A 19787-nucleotide genomic window follows, 5' to 3' on the forward strand; every position below is an offset into this window, starting at 1 on the left:
GCCTGTTATTATTGTTATTATTATGTTTTCATTTTTTATAAAGTATACAGACAAAAGCACATCTATTACAGAGAGTGATGTTATCAGAGTGAAAAATAGTATTGAAAGACACATAAAATACACATATTTTGGCTTTGTTTGCACTGTTTATTTAGGTTTTTTTTTACAGCAATCTTTAGTTTGAAGTTTCACCTTCAGGCATCTATCTATCTATCTATCTATCTATCTTGTACCTTTTTGTATAAATGCACTTTTAGGGGCCACTATTACACAATAATTCTACCTTGGATTTTACAATATCAAAGGCACACATAGGCTACTCTACTTTTTCATCTATGTTTTAGAGTGAAGTGTAGCTGCTTATAGGTCTGTTATTATTGTTATTATTATTTTATTTTTCATTTTCATTTCATTTTTTATAAAGTATACAGACAAAAGCACATCTTTTACAGAGAGTGATGTTATCAGAGTGGAAAATAGTATTGAAAGACACATAAAATACACATATTTTGGCTTTGTTTGCACTGTTTATTTAGTCTATCTATCTATCTATCTATCTTGTACCTTTTTTGTATAAATGCACTTTTAGGAGTGTGTTTCAGTGCTAGTCATCAAATAGTTTTTACTACTATTACACAATAATTCTACCTTGGATTTTACAATATCAAAGGCACACATACTCTACTTTTTCATCTGTGTTTTAGAGTGAAGTGTAGCTTGGCTATCGGCCTGTTATTATTGTTATTATTATGTTTTCATTTTTTATAAAGTATACAGACAAAAGCACATCTATTACAGAGAGTGATGTTATCAGAGTGGAAAATAGTATTGAAAGACACATAAAATACACATATTTTGGCTTTGTTTGCACTGTTTATTTAGGGTTTTTTTTACAGCAATCTTTAGTTTGAATTTTCACCTTCAGGCATCTATCTATCTATCTATCTATCTATCTTGTACCTTTTTGTATAAATGCACTTTTAGGGGCCACTATTACACAATAATTCTACCTTGGATTTTACAATATCAAAGGCACACATAGGCTACTCTACTTTTTCATCTATGTTTTAGAGTGAAGTGTAGCTGCTTATAGGTCTGTTATTATTGTTATTATTATTTTATTTTTCATTTTCATTTCATTTTTTATAAAGTATACAGACAAAAGCACATCTTTTACAGAGAGTGATGTTATCAGAGTGGAAAATAGTATTGAAAGACACATAAAATACACATATTTTGGCTTTGTTTGCACTGTTTATTTAGTCTATCTATCTATCTATCTATCTTGTACCTTTTTTGTATAAATGCACTTTTAGGAGTGTGTTTCAGTGCTAGTCATCAAATAGTTTTTACTACTATTACACAATAATTCTACCTTGGATTTTACAATATCAAAGGCACACATACTCTACTTTTTCATCTGTGTTTTAGAGTGAAGTGTAGCTTGGCTATCGGCCTGTTATTATTGTTATTATTATGTTTTCATTTTTTATAAAGTATACAGACAAAAGCACATCTATTACAGAGAGTGATGTTATCAGAGTGGAAAATAGTATTGAAAGACACATAAAATACACATATTTTGGCTTTGTTTGCACTGTTTATTTAGGGTTTTTTTTACAGCAATCTTTAGTTTGAATTTTCACCTTCAGGCATCTATCTATCTATCTATCTATCTATCTTGTACCTTTTTGTATAAATGCACTTTTAGGGGCCACTATTACACAATAATTCTACCTTGGATTTTACAATATCAAAGGCACACATAGGCTACTCTACTTTTTCATCTATGTTTTAGAGTGAAGTGTAGCTGCTTATAGGTCTGTTATTATTGTTATTATTATTTTATTTTTCATTTTCATTTCATTTTTTATAAAGTATACAGACAAAAGCACATCTATTACAGAGAGTGATGTTATCAGAGTGGAAAATAGTATTGAAAGACACATAAAATACACATATTTTGGCTTTGTTTGCACTGTTTATTTAGTCTATCTATCTATCTATCTATCTATCTTGTACCTTTTTTGTATAAATGCACTTTTAGGAGTGTGTTTCAGTGCTAGTCATCAAATAGTTTTTACTACTATTACACAATAATTCTACCTTGGATTTTACAATATCAAAGGCACACATACTCTACTTTTTCATCTGTGTTTTAGAGTGAAGTGTAGCTTGGCTATAGGCCTGTTATTATTGTTATTATTATGTTTTCATTTTTTATAAAGTATACAGACAAAAGCACATCTATTACAGAGAGTTAGGCTGTATTTCTGATGAAGTGGATGAAGTGCATACATCCATTACAGAGAGCAAATAGCTTAGGGAAAAACATATATTTGGTGTAGTTTATGTTAAAAATTTTCTGTCAAAACAATCTAGTCTGATGTTTCCTTTCAGGCATTTGAAGTTAATTTCTCCCTGTTGGACTGATTTATAGGATTTATTATGTAATATATTGCACTATAGTGCGACTATACATTAATCTGATGTACACACACATTTGCATAGTGACTCTGCTGCTGTTAATCACATCACACCACTGTTATTTTTGTCTTTAAGTGCTTTTGTATAGTTTATATTTTTGCTTCTGTTGATTTTAGTTCTATATACATAATACCTATTATCTATACTTGTATATTTTATATCTTATTGTAGCGTATCTTAGCTTAGATTAGCTCAAAATACCATCTATCTTTCTGCAGAGGAAAGCTGACCAAAAACATACAGACTAAGTAGTTGTGGAATGACATGGCTGACCTCACTGTTTCAGGCCTGTTCGTTATAGTGTCCTTTAGTGACCACTAGCGAGTACAACTCTGTAAAGATCCTGGAAAGTTTCACCCACCTTGTAACCTCACACGGTCCCCTAAAGCAGAGGTTTATATTTAGCCTGCAGCTGGTTTTCTAGAAGTGTGGGAATGGACAGTTGCCAGCAGACAGGCGAGGTTTCAGGGGACCTCACTTCATCCTGTCTTTTGATAATCCCATATATTACTTGTTTTTTTAAAAGGACGGTTTTGCGTGCAAGATATGCAGTCAGTTCAAGTAAATTAACTTTCAAACCAAGCCGCATTTATCCTGTTTTCACGGTTTTTGCTCAGCCTGCTGAGGCCCGAATGTCTGCCGGTATTTTCCTACATTAACAGCATGGATAGTATAGTAGCATTTATACAGAATATTATGAGTCAATTCTTTGCATTCTGCAGCCCAAATTGTTTTTAGAGCACAAAGCGTTCTGGTTCATTAGCTGCCAAAGTGGCTGATAGAGTAGATAAAAAAATCCATCAGGAGTCATAGTGGGGTGTTGTTATTTCAACTTCTTTTATTGTGAATGTTTTTGTAGCACAATGCCTGACCTTGTTTTGCAGTGTGCGCTGTTATTCTCCAGCAGGTTGCTTTCTAAGGTGAAGACATTGTTGACTTCCGCTCTCTGTGGTTTCATTGCATAACACAGACGCATTGAGTCCGACTTGCATGACCACAAAATACACAAGGTTGCAGACTTCAGTGTGGGTTCATTCAAGTCAATCGGGCCTGACTAATCAAGATCAGTATCTCTACTTAGCACGGCCTGCTTTTAGCGTCATAATTAGTACATGATACAAGGAACCAGGACCAGGATTTTAGAAACACTAGCACAGATATAAGACTATGTGTAACTTGTGTAATTGTATAGTGTGACCTCCTCCTCAGGTCATTATAGTGAGGACATGACCTCAGTGTTCCCAAAGCTAAGGCCTTTTGTGAAAGCATATAATACTTCACACAAAACAGGATCCTGGATCTGGCCACACTTGCTCCTAATATTATTTCCATGAATCCAAATATTTTGTAGCCGTCTGCATCATTAGATAAATGTAAACAGACTTGTTGTCTACAGAAGGGTTAGCTGAGGTCAGAGTATGTATGTGGCCGTCAAGCTTCTTAATATATCTGCACTGACGCTCTCACAGTCTACACACACAGCATATACATTACAGGAAGACGGGGCCTCATGACGGAAATTATGTCTGCAGTGGTGTTGAGTGTGAGCCAACAGTTTCACATTTTGAATACTGTGAGTATACCACGAGTTAAACTTAGTATCTGGGTGAAATGCTGCCTTTGTTTCAGCAGCAACTTGAATATTCTGACTATAATTTTACTCGCCTGAATGAAGGTCAGTGACTACATCAAAGATACAGAGATTAAAGCACTATTCGGACAGGATTTGTTTTACATGGGCACGTGGGGTAATGTCACTTTACCACAGGACGTCAGTAATATTAATGGCCAATTCGCAAAGGATAAGAAATATCAGTAAAGCTACCACATGTGGGAGGGGTAAATCCATTCACGCACTGCCATCCCCGTCTGCCGTCATGTGCGTATGATGTTGCTTCCTATGCGTACCAAACTCGTGTTCGTCGAAGGCCCACAGTACCTGAGGTTTCACACAGACTTGTCCGACTGTGAAGTGCAAAACTGAGTGCTTCTTCAAGAGCCTCCATGTTTGAAAATCTGCAACAAACCACTTGTAAACAGGATATGACGAAATATCTACACACATATTTACTGCTGGTGTATTCGCACGGGATTAGTATTACCTGAGGTAATTGCCCGGGACCCTTTTACAGAAGGTAAAAGTCGCGGTAATCTTTTCTGACATCGTGTGGTAATGATTACTGACATGGCACATTCGGACGGGACTAAAATCTCTGGTAATTATTACTTTACCCCACGTACCTATGTAAAACTAATCCCGGGTTTAAGATATGTACTGGAGGAGATCATTTTGTGTAACTTTAACCATTTTCTCTCAGCTGTCCATGCACAGAAATTCATATCTCTGTATTAACAGGCTGACTGGCGATACACGATATATATATCTATGAAATGAGCTACATGTTCAGTTGCAAGTCAGAGCCACATTTGAGATGTCACAAGCACTTTATAAAAACAGACTGTGATCAAAATAAAATGCAAAGAAACTTTTTTGCACACAGCACTGAAGCTACAGAGGTTTAAAGGTTTGCCGCACAGGACACAAAACTATGACATGAGTATAAAAGTATCAAGGAGGCCGAAATCCACTGTAGTTTATAACAATTAACAATCTTTGTGGGGGGAGTTAAAAGGTTTTTCAGGCCTTTCAAATGAATCTAGAGCTGGAAAATGATTTAAATCTTTTAAATTATGTAGGCTATTAATCTAATTTGTACACATAGTATCAACAGAGAGGACGAAGGAGGGAAGGAGCGAGAGATACTTTGTCTGCGTTATAGGCCTGTACGTATTGTATATGAAACGTCTGTGTTGTCGTTGCGACCCTATATTGATATAAACGGTGTTGTCTGAATTTATATCTTGCTTGAAAATATGTCGATATATCGTACATAGTCATTATATCGCACAGTTGTAGCTTGAATCCTGCATCCTGGCCTTGAATGTGTTCTTAAAAGTCCAGAATCTTTTTGGGCCCTGACACACCAAGCTTGGTCGGCCATTGGTGAGCATCAGTCGCCCTAGTTTTTCTGTGTTTCCCACACTCTTGGCATTAATCAGCCCTTGTCAGCTTCTTATTAATGATTTCAGCATGTTGAGGTGCTTTCACACCTAACCTGTTCAGTTGGGGTGAAAGGAGCTCAGGTAGCGGTCCATACGGTTCGTTTGGGCTGGTGTGAAAGCTGTCAATGAACCCTGGTGCGCACCAAACAACTGAGCTGCGACCACTAAAAAAGGTAGATCTCGGTCCGCTTCCAAACAAACTCTAGTGTGGTTAGTTTGTGGTGTGAAAAGAAAAAGAACCAACCAAATGATGTTGTGATCGCAGATATGTGATTGTAGCATGATTTCGACAGCTTAACCCAAAATAAATCCATCTGCTGATAGTGAAATCTGTCCGTGATCTCATAATTGACCCTGATGAAGGCCATTTATATCCTTTAACCTATTTTTGCTTATACCTACATGTAACCATGGTAACACATGAGCCACGAATCTACTCTACAAGAGCTCTTTTCATCCTGTCTCTGTGTAGGTCATTAAGTATAACATGCCATTGATTTGCAGTCTAATAACAGCCAACTAATGATGCTTATAATCAGTTATTTCTCTGTGAAGTCTTTGTGAAACCAAAGAATATAGACATGAACACTTAGGAAGCATTTAAGTGCTGCGGCATAAACTTCTGTCAGTCACTGGAATTAAATTTCCTCAGGATGACAAACACCGAAACTGTCCAACCAACGAGTTACATGTCAGTCAGTAGGACTTTATGTTTACTCCTCTTGGTTCATTTACAAGAGGTCAGTGTGAACAGGAATTTATGATTTTGTCCCTCTGGTGTGGAGCAAATGAACCAAACTGCAGGTGTGAAAGCACCCTTAAATCGATGTCGGAGATTGTGGAGCCCATCCATGAGTGAGACAACTTTGATTGGCAGGTCAACTCAGTGCACATGAAGAGAAACAAAGTGAGGAAAGTAAACAAACAGCTAAAGTCAAAACTTGTCATATTATTCAAGATTGTTATTTTAAGCCATGAAGCTCTTTAGCAGAAACATTTTGTAATTGTTTGTGTTATTGTTTGCTGGCACAGAGTAAATATCATTTGTTCTTTCAACTTTGGTTTGTGTTCATAATGTGCTAACTGGCTAACTAGCATCTTGAATCAGTCCTGTTGGTCTTCCAGTTTCCCTTTTTTTAATGATGAATACAGGCTACTGCCACCTGCTGGAATGGACAGGTAATTTCCTCTCACGCAGGTGCAGAAGGTGCACTGAAGTGCATACATGAATAAATAAACTAGTAAAGGGAGGGAGATTGTTGCCAAACCATATAGTACTTCTGGGTGGAGCCTCAGACAGTGTATTAAGATGTTTGAGCTTGAGAGGGGACATTACCTCCTCCACCCAACATCTGTGAGATGGTGGTCTGACCTGTCCCCAGCTTAGGAGAATCGGACATCTAGCAAGTACAGGGAAGAATGCTATATCCTCCACAGTGGACTACACCAAGCAACACATTTTAAGGGTTAGGGTGGATGTCTGTAATGGGGTCAGTTTGGGGACTAAGAAGTCCCGACTGCACCTGATGCAGCTCGGGTCTGATCCAGGCTAGAGTTTGCCCAGCTTACTCTTAAACTGCTACAGCCAGTGTCTAAAACATATTGATGATGAGTGTGCCAATGAGATTGTGGCCTGCCCGCTATTATCTACACCCTGCCACTGTCCTGCTAAGTGATTAAATGATGGGAGGCAACCCTTTTGAATAGTGTCATATAATGCAGACACCAAACCACCACAAGTCGGATCCATGTTCAAGAATTCTTCACTCGAGGTATTCTGTTGATTTGTTGTGTCGGCACCAGCTATTTCAGTCAGTTTGGTGTGCATGGGCTTTAAGGTTTTTAGAATATCTTCAACTTTGTGTCATTCAGATGACAATACACACTGGCCACTTTATTAGGTACATCTTGCTAGTACCACGTTGGACCCCTTCTGCCTTCAGAACTGCCTTAATTCTTGGTGTCATAGATTCAACAAGGTGCTGGAAACATTCCTCACAGATTTTGGTCCATATTGACATGATGACATCACACAACTGCTGCAGATTTGTCAGCTGCACATCCATGATAAGAATCTCCCGTTCCACCACATCCCAAAGGTGCTCTATTGGACTGAGATCTGGTGACTGTGGAGGCCATTGGAGTACAGTGAACTCATCGTCATGTTTGAGATGATGTGAGCTTTGTGACATGGTGCGTTATCCTGCTGGAAGTAGCCATCAGAAGATGGGTACACTGTGGTCATAAAGGGATGGACACGCTCAGCAACAATACTCAGGTAGGCTGTGGTGTTTAAACCATGCTCAGTTGGTACTAAGAAAATCTCCCCCACAACATTACACCACCAGCAGCAGCCTGAAGCGTTGATACAAGGCAGCATGGATCCATGCTTCCATCTGAATGTGGTTTTTCCAATCTTCTATTGTCCAGTTTTGGTGAGAAAACCCGTGTGTAAATCACCTTTCTTCCTCATTCAGATGCTCAGTTTGAACTTCAGCAGCTCGTCTTCACCATGTCTAAATGCACTGAGTTGCTGCCACGTGACTGGCTGATTAGCTATATGCGCTAACAAGCAGTTGAACAGGTGTACCTAATAAAGTGGCTGGTGAGTGTTGTTTATCCTTCTATGCGATTCCATAAAGAAATCTAATATAATTGAGTAAATGCTCATCTGTTGCCTTAATATTCAATCCAGAATATTGAAGAATACATTTAACTGTCATTGCAGGGGATCCTTGATGTGCAATTAGAGCAGCCCAGATTATTTTGGGATGGATTTAAATGAAGCAGATTGTTCGATCGTTCTGTGAACTCTACTGCAGCATAGTATAACAGAAATAGTTTTCAAGATCAGTCATGCTGTTCACGCCAGATTCCTACTCTACGTATGTCATGTGACTTAAAAGTAGTAACATCAGAGCGTTTTTGGCTCTTTTTAAGTGGCAGGAGTGAAAATGAGTCATCGTCAACATTTGTTGTGTTGGTTTCAGATTGATGAAGACAGCTGGAGAACAATTAAATAAAATAAAGAAACAGGATGTAGGCTCCACAGGAAGATTTTTGTTAACACTTTATTTGGACAGTCCACCTACAGATAGTTCATGGAGTATTAATGACATTAGCTGAGGTTCAGCAATTTAACTGTTTCACTTTGTACTTTGATGTTTAAGAGATTGTCTTTTGAGTGTATGTGACGATTCAGGAGCTTAACTACATGTTCTTGGAATGATTCAGTTGAACTACTTCCTCAATTATTCTGAGAATATGTTGTCAAAATTGTAACAGTGGTGTAGTGGAGGGTATACTCAGGTATACAGGGTATACCCACTTCTTTTTCTATCCAGTGACAGTATACCCACCTATCAGCAAAACAGCCATTGTAATATAGGAGAGTATTCCCACTTCCTCATCGGTAACCTACCTAGTAGTACATCCACCTCATCAACTACCACTACACCACTGTTGTCACAAACAGATTAACATCTACACAATAAAGTAAAACACTTGAGTTTCAGCTAATAAATGCGTGAAATGCGACAAAGACTCTATAAACTATCTGTAGGCAGACGGTCCATATAACATGTTATCTGATTTTTAATGACCCCCGCCCCACTAAGTTTTTAAAAAAAAGTGTTTGGAGTTAAAACTGCACTTCAGTTTGAAAGTTGTCCACCAGTATTCTTGAAAGTGTTTTGAGTGTGCTGAAGATATCTTGTGCCCACATTAGCAAAGGACATGTGATACTTTCTTGTTTCCTGAGATACGGTTGTTTGACAGTACTTATGCACATTTATGAAGTTCATTTTTAAGGCTTTATTTTATGTTTATTTCCACTTCTATTGATCCCATTTTCAAGTGCACCAAATTTCGTCAGTCTTTTATTTATGCATTGATTTATTGATTACATGTAGTGCCCAGGCTCCTGAACTGGACTAAAATCCTTTTGAATATTTATTAGTTTGTGTGTTAGTGTTGATGCTGTTGTGGCCGTCTGTTTTATGTTGTCTGACTTGTTTCTCTTTTAATACTTTTGACTGTACCTAAGCGTTTTAATGATAATATCACAGTTTCATGGCATGCAGTATCACACAATTATTATTATTTTATTATTATTATTATTATTATTAGTAGTAGTAGTAGTAGTAGTAAATTTGTTGGTTTTTTTTATTATTATTATTATCAGTTACTATGATCCAAAAGGAATTAATCAAATTAATTTCTTTTAAACTTAAAAATATTTTTTTGACTAAAAGTTAAAAGTCTGACAGGAAATGAAGAAGTAAAGGAGATGTGCGTACAAATGTTAGGTGTCTGTCCGGCTTGCAATTTTTTAAAGTACCAGAGATAAGTTAACATACATGGTAAGATAACCGTCAATTTTCATACTACATTATATGGTTTCACGGTGTACTGCTGCATCCCTACATGGGAAACCAAACTAGTTTCCCCTTTAATAAAATTATCTGAGTTAGAAGTAGTGCACAAACTAAATGTAACTATGAAACTCTAGGCTGTACACCATAGTATGAATATATATATATATATTTGTTCTGTTAATGTGATGGTTTTGTCTTATGGATGTGTTTTATGTTTATATTTTCCTGCCTCGGCTGGATGACAAAGTTTAGTCCATTTTATTCTATTTAAAGTGGAATAAGTCAGTTAATTGATTAGTGTATGGACAGAAATTTTGATTGAATGTTTAGAGAAAATGACCTGACATTAGTAATGCACTGTGAGGATCTGCTGTCTTTATTTGTCTTATGTTATGGTAAACTAAATATCTTCAGGCTTTGAAATTGTGAGCTACATTTTTAACAGTTCTTCACATCATAGTACAAATGATTAGTCGAAAAAAATAATTGATAATGAAAATTCTCCCTAGCTGCAGCCTTAAACTGAAAGCAGTGAGGGTGATTGTAAAGTGCACTGATCTATTTTAAGTATTTTTTTGGTCATTTTCTGCCTTTATTAGTGTAGAGAGATAACATGAAGGTAGGTGACATTAGACTGGACGATTACATGGTCATCATATTAAACCTGTATATTAATTTCTAACCCCAGCAGCTCTCAGTATGTTGACTCTACTGGCCACTCCCTGTTACTGTAGATGTAATACCTCATATCCACCACAAGGTGATGCTAATGCCTAAGGAAACATGATGCCTCCCCGGTACCTCAGAGGTAACTGGGTCTACCTACGTCTGACTGATGGTGGACTTGAGAAGCTTTGAGAAACCACACCACCATTTGAAAAGTTTATTTCTACCATACACAAACTGTACAACACAGCGCATATCTGTTTATTATGAAATAGTAAAAGTAATAGGAAGTTTCAATTTACAAACTACTCCAACTGAAAAAAAGCATTACATTTTAATGTAAAAGAAAAGAAAATACAATACAATTTCATATCATACTAATATCGTTCCACAAAAAAGCATTTCACATTACAAAACATCAAATACTAACAGGGAAAAAATAAATATTATTCACAAAACTTCCTGAGCAAACAATGTGTGGTATAGGAATTAAATATAAGAAATTATAAATAAAGGATTGTTAGGTTTAAAGAATTTGATTCAAATTTTCTGAAAGATTAAAATTCTTTAAAACATATTGAGTATTTGGATAAAATAGGGTCTCATTTTTCTTTAATTTGGCTCTTTTGCTTTTATATTTTTTCTTCTTGGAAATGTCCTAGGCTACATGTCTTTGACTTTATTTTTGCAGAAATGAAAAATGTATTGCTCAAATGAATTATTTTTCTTGTGGGCTTAACTTAAAATTGAGACATGTGCTGTGTAGCACGGTGATGCGACTACTGCATCCCATTCCCCGCTTTTCGTTGAAGTCAAGGGCAGTGCGGTGAACTAAAAATACAAAATAATTAATAATACAAAAGTGCAATTGATGCAAACAAACAACTGATTAGCCAACAACTACCATTTGTCTATGTTTTCTTTTCTTTTTTTTGTCTTCCTTTTTTTTCTGTTGCATTTAATGATTGAAACCGAAATGCGAGTTGTCGTGGTAGTCAGCTCGGTTTTGAAATAGCTACTATTCAAATCTGCCCCAAGCGTTACAAGAATATTCAAACTGTAAGACTGGTTGAAATGTTAAGGCTTGTAAGCAGTTTAAGATAAAACAGGAATAGATGCTGTTGTGTGTTGTTTTTTTAAATTCCCTCCTTCCTTTTTCCTCCTCTCCATGCTAGCAAAAGTTAAAATAATCACCAGACTTTTCAATCTCAGTCGTGATATTTCAAAACCTGACTCTGAGATCACAGCTACTGAGACAACGGTATTTAAACAGTCATCAGGAACCTCCTATGAAAATAATTGTACTGTATAATAAATTAGACACCATCCACATAATACTGTCCTACCACAAAACATAGTACTCGTATACTTTTATGGATTCATATACATTTAGGCACATACTATATGCACACTCCAGAGTGTGTGCACAGAAGGCAGTTTAATATCTATATTTAAAAAAAAGACATCTTGACAAAGTGGATTTTTGATTTGTGTTGCACTCTTCTTGTGGCACGCTATGCAAAGCAGAATCTGACATTCAGTTCACTGAATGATGTTGCATTTTTTTTGCTCAGTGTCACCTCCCGGTTGCATTCAGCTGTTATTGGTTAAGAAGGAAAAGGTACAGTACAGGTGCATTGCATCTTTTTTTTTTTTTTTTTTTGATCTCAGTGTTCACTTTGTCTTGCCATACATTCAGTTTCCAATAAAGAAAGCAAAAGCAATGCTTAAAAATATCGATGCTTAGTCGTTTTGGTAGGTTTTTACTTTGAAGAGAGATCCAACTCATGGTTTAATAATCATAATAATAATAATAATAATAATAATATAAGTTTTTCAACACTAGATGGCGAAAGTATGCCATGAAACTGGAATGTGCTTCTATGTAAATTTACAATGTGCAGAAAGTCAAACAGATTTTCTCAAATATTAAGCATTTACAATTCAAGAAATAAATAAAAATCGAGGAAATAAATACACTGATGAACAAATATAATAATAAATAGCGATAATATAAGAATGACATGAACACATACAGATTAAAATCAAGCAAACCATACAAAATAATTAAGTGCAAGAGGGGTAAAAATCTCACCAGGATAAACATATCAAGTGAATGCAGAAACAGTAAAAGCATTACAAATCTGGCTGGTAATTTTCTCAGTGCAGTGTATTTACCGGGAAATGCCAAACACATTTCCAAAAGCCTTGTCTTATACATGCAGCCAAGCCAGCACTCTTCAGTAAAATAGAGCTATCTAGTGCCATTATCCCAAGTCAAAGAAACCTCTTGGTAGCTCTACAGCTTAAACATGGATGCCCTTAATAGCCTGTTTGATATTATCCAAGAGGGCCTTGCACTCTGGAGAGTATTCATGCTCCGAGTTGTTGTACATATCAGTTAATGTGTTCACATAGGCTTCAAAATTATGCTCACTGATGGGTCCCTGCAACAAAAACATGTTTGACTATTAGTGAAAACAGCACAGCAGAAAATGACAATTCATAGAAAATTAGATTTCTTCCAGGACAGGTTAGATATAATGAGTTGTAGTGCAGTCTGTGGTCAAGGCTTACTGTACCATTTGAGGCAGCTGAATGTCTGTTAGACTGTTAATGAGAGCTTGGCTAAGGCGAGCGAGCTCCTTCAGAAGGCTGTCGTTGTGCTGTTCGATCATCTTGTTCTCCTCTTCAATTGTCCTCAGGTTACATTCCATAGACGAGATCTGCTTTCGTGTACAAGGAAAGGAATTTCGTCAAATTGAGCGAGCAGAGATCTCAGACCTTTTTGTCCTCTAAAAGATAAACTTGTCGGAGTAGATATTTACCTGGGTTTGAAGTTGCATCATATCTGCTTCTATTTTCATGTTGGATTCATTCAGTTCCTTAATTTCATGATCCAAATGTTGAATATCTTCTTTGTTTTCAACACCTGAGTTGAAGCATATAATCTAATTTATCATGTTCAAGCTGACAATACTGATGCTGTCCATGCCAAGATGCATATGACTGCAAAATGCTGATTTCATACCACACAGCATGTCAGAGTAGCTTACCACTGCTGGCTTTCAGTTTGATGGTCATCATCTCGTCTTCCGAGTGCTTTTTCTTGATGCTCTGTGCGTTCAGTGGGCAACCCGACAAGCTAGTTCAGCAGGTCGTGAATGACAATTTTTGGGACAGAACTTTAGCATCAGTAGAGATTGTGGACAAGAGTAAAGAATGCAACATGTCGACCAGCAGTATTGTTTAGAGATAAAATGGAGGACAGGCGACCTCACCTTCTGTGAGTGGCAAACACATTATTGGCATGTCCAAGGCCATTGCAGCCAGGCAAGGGACAATGGGGCAGTTCCTGTTTATTGGTCTTCCAGGCAAAGGGCAGCCCATTGATGGACGACTCCTTCTGTCTTTTGGCAGCAAGCGGACAACTGCCTGCGCTGCGATGGGATGTGTATTTTCCCGATATATGGCCCTGTCCGTCACATCCCATTACTGGACACCTACCAGAGAAACACACAGACAGTCGTACATGTTGTAAACACAGCTGACTCACACAAGGAAAAATAGAACTAACTTGTGTTTAATAACATTTCTGTGCCGCAGAGAAAGACATAAAATAACAATATCATTAAAAAAAACAACAAAAAAAACTCTCTTTCAATAACTAGACCGGAAGATTTGTTAACCATTAAGTTGATTAATCCAGCCAAATGCTGATTAAAATTGAAGTCGCCAAAACTAAAAATAATCGCATTAACTACAAGTTACTAATCCAGTGAAACTTGAGTTTGAGCGAGCGCTCTGTGTGTTCGCCGCATACGTTTGGAGGTTGCTGATGTTTGTGCTTGAAAACATAAGCACAAGTCACGCTGAATATCATTAAGAGTTGCATTTTCAGGGCCTGTTTTCTGCAGGTCAGTAATGGAGTGACATGAATTACAGATAATTGTCATGTATCCCCTCATGCGAAAGAATGTAATTTGGAGGTGGCTCACCCCTTCCCTTATTGATAAAGGTGAAAGGTCACCTGAGATGATACAAATGGCACACATGCTGTAGAGTGCTGCTGCAAAAAGCCTGTTTCAGCATTTTGTTACTCGACAGCAGCAGCAGCAGCACTTAGAGGACAAAACAACACCAGCCCCATTACTTACATCTACTACAGGTAGGTAGCTTGATGCAAGGCACCAGGACAATGGAGGCATGCCATATGGCCCACTATTTACAATAATCTAGGGACATTTGCTACCCTCCCCCTTTCTCTCCCTTTCTCTCTTAATGTGTATGAGATCTATTCCAGTCTAATTCCTAAGCTCATGCCCTTGCATTAGTAATTAAAAAGAAAAAATCTGTGTCCAGATGTATAAGTAAACAAGGGCTCATATATCTGACTTTGGATTTAAACTGCAAATCAATTACATTATTCTTTTTTCCAATAACACTTTCACAGACAATGATTAAGCTGCAAATGAGTGCAATGCCATCAGAGCGGGCATTTTCTTAATATACTATAATTATAAAGAAAGCACTCAGTGAAGAATAATAAGCCAGATATCCCATTCAGAAAATAGGAAAAGATAAAAAAAAAAAATCCCACAAAAACACACTGCTAATCCTCAGAAAATAATTCACTAATGTTACGACAAGAGAAGTATTATTTTCTTTGTTTAACTTAATGGCCTCCAGGTATAATGCCCCGGGCCCAAAAGCATGACACATTATCACAATGTTTTCTTGTTTTATTTTTGAAACAAAAAAAAACATGACAGCATGGGATGAGAAAAAAAAATCTCTTACTTAAGCTCTTGCTCATCTTTGTCATCCTTGTTTGGTGTGAGCTTCAAACCTCCCTTTCTGGCACGTGGACATCCTGACAAGCTAAAAATGATTGGCGACAGTATGGGTTAACATGGAGGAAATCTATTTAAGAGTAAAAATAAAAGCTCAATTGTTACAGGCAGCTAGGAGGGTCTGCTGAGTTTGAATTTGCACAAGCAAATCTATAAATCTACATAAATAAATGTTTAATCACTGGAGAAGTTGGCAGCCAAATAAATCAATAAAAACAAGAATTCAAAAAGTGCAGCATGTTTGCAGCATAAAGTGAGACTTTCACCATCTGTTTGAATGTCATGCATCTGACAAATGTATTTCATGCTCAGTTGCGATGATTTTTCTCTGCTACCTTCTGTGCGAAGCATAGTTCCCAGTCACATGTCCAGATCCATCACAACCAGGTGTTGGGCACCTGCAGGTTGAGAGACACAGAGACCAGGTGCTTTTTACAGCAAAGACTGCGAGCAGAGCGCTGCATTCATGCTAATATGCAGAAAGGTAGTACAAATACCAAACAACTTCATGTGGAGTACATAGAAATCATGCATAATGTGTAGTAGAAGGGAAAGAAAAGGAGAAGCATTGACCTAAACTGAGGCAGAAAAACAAGCTGCCTAGTTTAATGTGCAAAATCCTTTAGTAACAATAACAGTTCTGAAAACACATACTTTAGTTCCTGAGAGTTGGCTGCCATCAGTGATTTGAGTGTCTTGTCAGCCAGGGGACATCCAGACACACTGGAGAGGATAAAGAGCTAACAGTCACTTTAATGCACTCTTTGATCACAGCTGAATTAAATAATCTTAATACAATGTCTCAAAGCATATTTATACAAAATCATTTGAAAACACAATTCCACCTTCTCTTCGTGAGAAAGCTTTTTACGTGTCACCGTGTTTTAAAAAAATGACATTTAAAATCAAACTCTATGAGCTACGATTCAACTGTTTCAACACGATTAAACAATCAGCACTGTTTCTCTTGTCTTTATATCTGTTTGCCGGTGTTAATGAGAGCGTAATTATTTACAGTACCTCCGATGTGATGCATAATTCCCCGTCACATGGCCACTGCCGTCACAGCCTGGGGTCGGACAGCTGCAGGAGAACACAAAGCGTTTAATACACAGATTACTCTGGTTCCCACAGCTTGAACTGAATCTTTCTTTTGCACCTTTTCACGGGCATTAACTAGAAAAAATTGAGTTAGTACAGCGGGAAGTTTAGTAGAAGAATTTTTATTAATATACTGCTCAACATTCAGTTTTTAATAATGTCTCTGAATGTCACTGAGGAGGGGGGGTTGCTGTGCTGCGGAACTATAGAGGATCCTACTTTTTGTCGCGGCGTGATTCTCAAGAGGAGACCCAGCAGAGCATGCACGCTAACTACAAGAGTCAAAGCTTGTACGGGATGTACAGGGAGGAAACTCACTTTCAAATAGATACATTTCTGCTCCACATGAACCTGCAGACATACCAGTTACAATGATGTGTAACACAGGGAGTTTCAGTGCGTTTTGACTAGGCATGGGACAATATGAAAATTTAATGTCACGATTATTCAGGTCTAGAGAATCGCGATTCACAGTATTATCGCGATAATCATCGAAATATGCTTTGCACTAAAAATGGCAGTAAAACATACTGGATTCACTTTACCTTACATTTTATTAAGAAAAACATATTTTTATTGCATCACACACGGGACATCTTTTTATAGCAGAAAGCAGTCTTGCTATTTAAAATGGGATCATATTATTTGATATGAAATATAACAACATAGCATCTTGATTGTGTTTTTTGAGCTTAGTGCACATGCAGCCTATTTTTGTAGAGTCTCTTTTTAAATGTTTGTTACCCAGCAGTTTATGAGAGTGCTGCTGGACATGATATTTACGATTATCTCAAAAGGGCTGCACAATAAATCGAGACATTATCGAAATCGCAATAATTGCTACAGTTTTTTTATATAAAGGTAAAATGAAGCATTGTGGTGCTACAGAGATGCTCCGGCCTACAAGTCATAATCTAAATGTAAGGGAACATGCTTGGTTCAGACCCCAGCAAAAATCACATCACCTTTTTTTTTAGTGAAAATGAAATGCAAAAGTTCCATTGCATTAAAACTTTGACTCATACTGCAGTCACGTCAGTCAAATAATCACAAAATGATTTTTTTGATACACAGTCAGCTTACTGTGTTTTTTATTGCGATACGCGATAAAACCGTATATCGTCCCATCCCTAGTTTTGACTCACTTACATCAAACCGTCCTGTTCAAACAAAGGTATGCTTTGTCGTTAATACTGACCATCTGCCAGCTAACAGCGATGCTCACATCACACACAGTCGCCTCATTCTTTAACATAACGCACCTCAGAAGCTCTTTCTTTGCGTCTCGTAATAGCAGCTTGGCTTTGGGGCTCATCATGCTGCCGTCTCCTTGGTAGTGTTGGTCCTCCAAGGAGGCATGATCGTAATCCTCCTGGCGAAGACAAAAAAAAGTGAAAACGTGGCTTTTACTGTCCGAAACATCAAACCTGACCTGAGCTGCTATGACCTAAAAGTGAATAATTAATGAAAAGCACTATATAATACTCTTAAAACACAAGCCCTGAGGGGTTAAAGTGCGATTATGCTTAAGGATACTTATACTGCAGTAAACCATACATCCATTTAAAGTCATACTTAATCCACGTAGTATTTATGAGGTAAAGCCATGACGTATGGATCTCCTTTTTTTTTTATACAAACAAGATTGTGCAGTCACCAGATGTTGTGTATGGTTTCTAAAAGCAGGTCAAATGTGGTTACCCCTCAACTACAAATGAATGCCACATGTGTAATAAAGGAAAGATCCATCCAGGTACTTGAATGACACATAGAGACCAGAACTCAGTGTGATATTAATATGATTTATAGATTTAAAGATCTGACTGGAGAAGCTGCTGTGCCTTGGAAATTTAGTTGCACAATATATTGATATTGAGCCTGGATATAGTCGTAGATTTGGATATCGTGCATCATTCATTTGTCTTCTGGTGTTAAAGGCTGCGTTACAGTAAGGTGATGTCATTTTCTGAACTTATGAGACTGGTTATTATATCTACAAAATAATGGTTGTGTTCTTATTATGCAGATATTTTGTGAAAGCACCAATAACCCTACAGTATCATTGCAATATTGGCATCAAGGTATTTCGTCAAAAATTATCATGATATTTGATTTTCTCCATATCGTCCAGCCCTACTTGGAAAATGTCACAAAATTTAAAATTAGGGGATTTTGGCAACATAAGGTGATTTAATATTTTACACTAGCCATTTTTTTAGACTACATTTTTTTACTTGAAGTAATTCTGGGACTGAATTTGACCACTTGGACTGTTTCTGGACAAAAGTTGACAACTTTTTGGGCAATAAAGTAAAGAAATAAATAGAGAACTAAGTATTTAAGCTTTGAAACAGCATGAAGACATTCATGTTTGGAAATGAAATGGTAAAAGTAAGTCAAAGCTGTAGATTTTCTTTGGTGGTGGTGTGGGGGGGACGCAAGGGACATGGCCCTCTCAATATTTAGAAACATGTTTATTTGTCCCCTCCCTGAAAACTTGAAAGACCATTTATTTATTTATCTATTTTGACCAAATTAAAGACATTTACACCATAAATTGATGCAGAAACGGTGTGGAAAATTCACCAAAATACAGGAAAATTAAATGTCTGATTCTCAAAATTTACTGGCGGAGGATCCCCAGATCCCCGTTTCATATATGTCCCCCCAGTACTGACATAAAACCTTTGTCCTTGTCAACAGTAATGCACAGTAAAACAGGTATGTAATCTTCATATTAAACAAAGGCCGTTTTAAAAACAAAAGTTAAGGCGGCTTTGTGAGTTTGTCAGTTTGCTTTTGAGGGAGGAATGGACGTGGAGATGCAGGGCGGAGTAGCAGGTTTATTTGCAACTTGTTTGTTTCCGTCGATGTGTATGTTTCCATATATTATGGTTGTTATATTCATATAGGGCCACTTTTGAATTCAGTGCTTTTAATAATGCTTTCAAGTGTTTTGTGCTATGTTGCTCCTTTGAGTTGTTGTGCTTATAAATTCAAATAAAATCCTAATGTGGTAACAATGATAGGGACAATAGAGAGAGAGAGCTCTAAAATAGTTATTTTAATAAGTAGTTTCTGGCCAGGGCCCTTCTGTGTCGAGTGCGCATGTTCTCCCCCGTGTCAGCGTGGGTTTTCTTAGGGTCCCTCGGCTTCCTCCCACAGTCCAGAGACATGCAGGTTAGGTTAATTGGTGACTCTAAATTGCACGTAGGTGTGAATGTGAGCGTGAATGGTTGTC

The 19787-nt window shown here is 37.2% G+C and overlaps 1 protein-coding gene across 5 annotated transcripts in view; it reads right to left on the bottom strand.

Moving 5' to 3' along the window:
- Positions 1-12342: 12342 nt before the first annotated feature.
- Positions 12343-19787, bottom strand: part of st18 (ST18 C2H2C-type zinc finger transcription factor) — a 43608-nt gene continuing 36163 nt past the window's right edge. For 2 of the 5 annotated variants that reach the window (XM_078173405.1, XM_078173408.1), the window contains 10 exons: positions 17809-17918; positions 16466-16528; positions 16100-16168; positions 15781-15843; positions 15393-15473; positions 13874-14095; positions 13649-13737; positions 13421-13524; positions 13175-13321; positions 12343-13039 (listed from right to left, as the gene is read on the bottom strand). In XM_078173405.1, the coding sequence (XP_078029531.1) occupies positions 12899-13039; positions 13175-13321; positions 13421-13524; positions 13649-13737; positions 13874-14095; positions 15393-15473; positions 15781-15843; positions 16100-16168; positions 16466-16528; positions 17809-17918 (1089 nt within the window). In that variant the 3' untranslated portion in view covers positions 12343-12898. The remainder of the gene's footprint in view (positions 13040-13174; positions 13322-13420; positions 13525-13648; positions 13738-13873; positions 14096-15392; positions 15474-15780; positions 15844-16099; positions 16169-16465; positions 16529-17808; positions 17919-19787) is intronic. The other 3 variants (XM_033651174.2, XM_078173407.1, XM_078173406.1) reach the window with 3 other exon arrangements.

This window comes from Epinephelus lanceolatus, chromosome 12 (genome assembly GCF_041903045.1).
Source record: "Epinephelus lanceolatus isolate andai-2023 chromosome 12, ASM4190304v1, whole genome shotgun sequence".
Classification (NCBI taxonomy): domain Eukaryota; kingdom Metazoa; phylum Chordata; class Actinopteri; order Perciformes; family Serranidae; genus Epinephelus; species Epinephelus lanceolatus.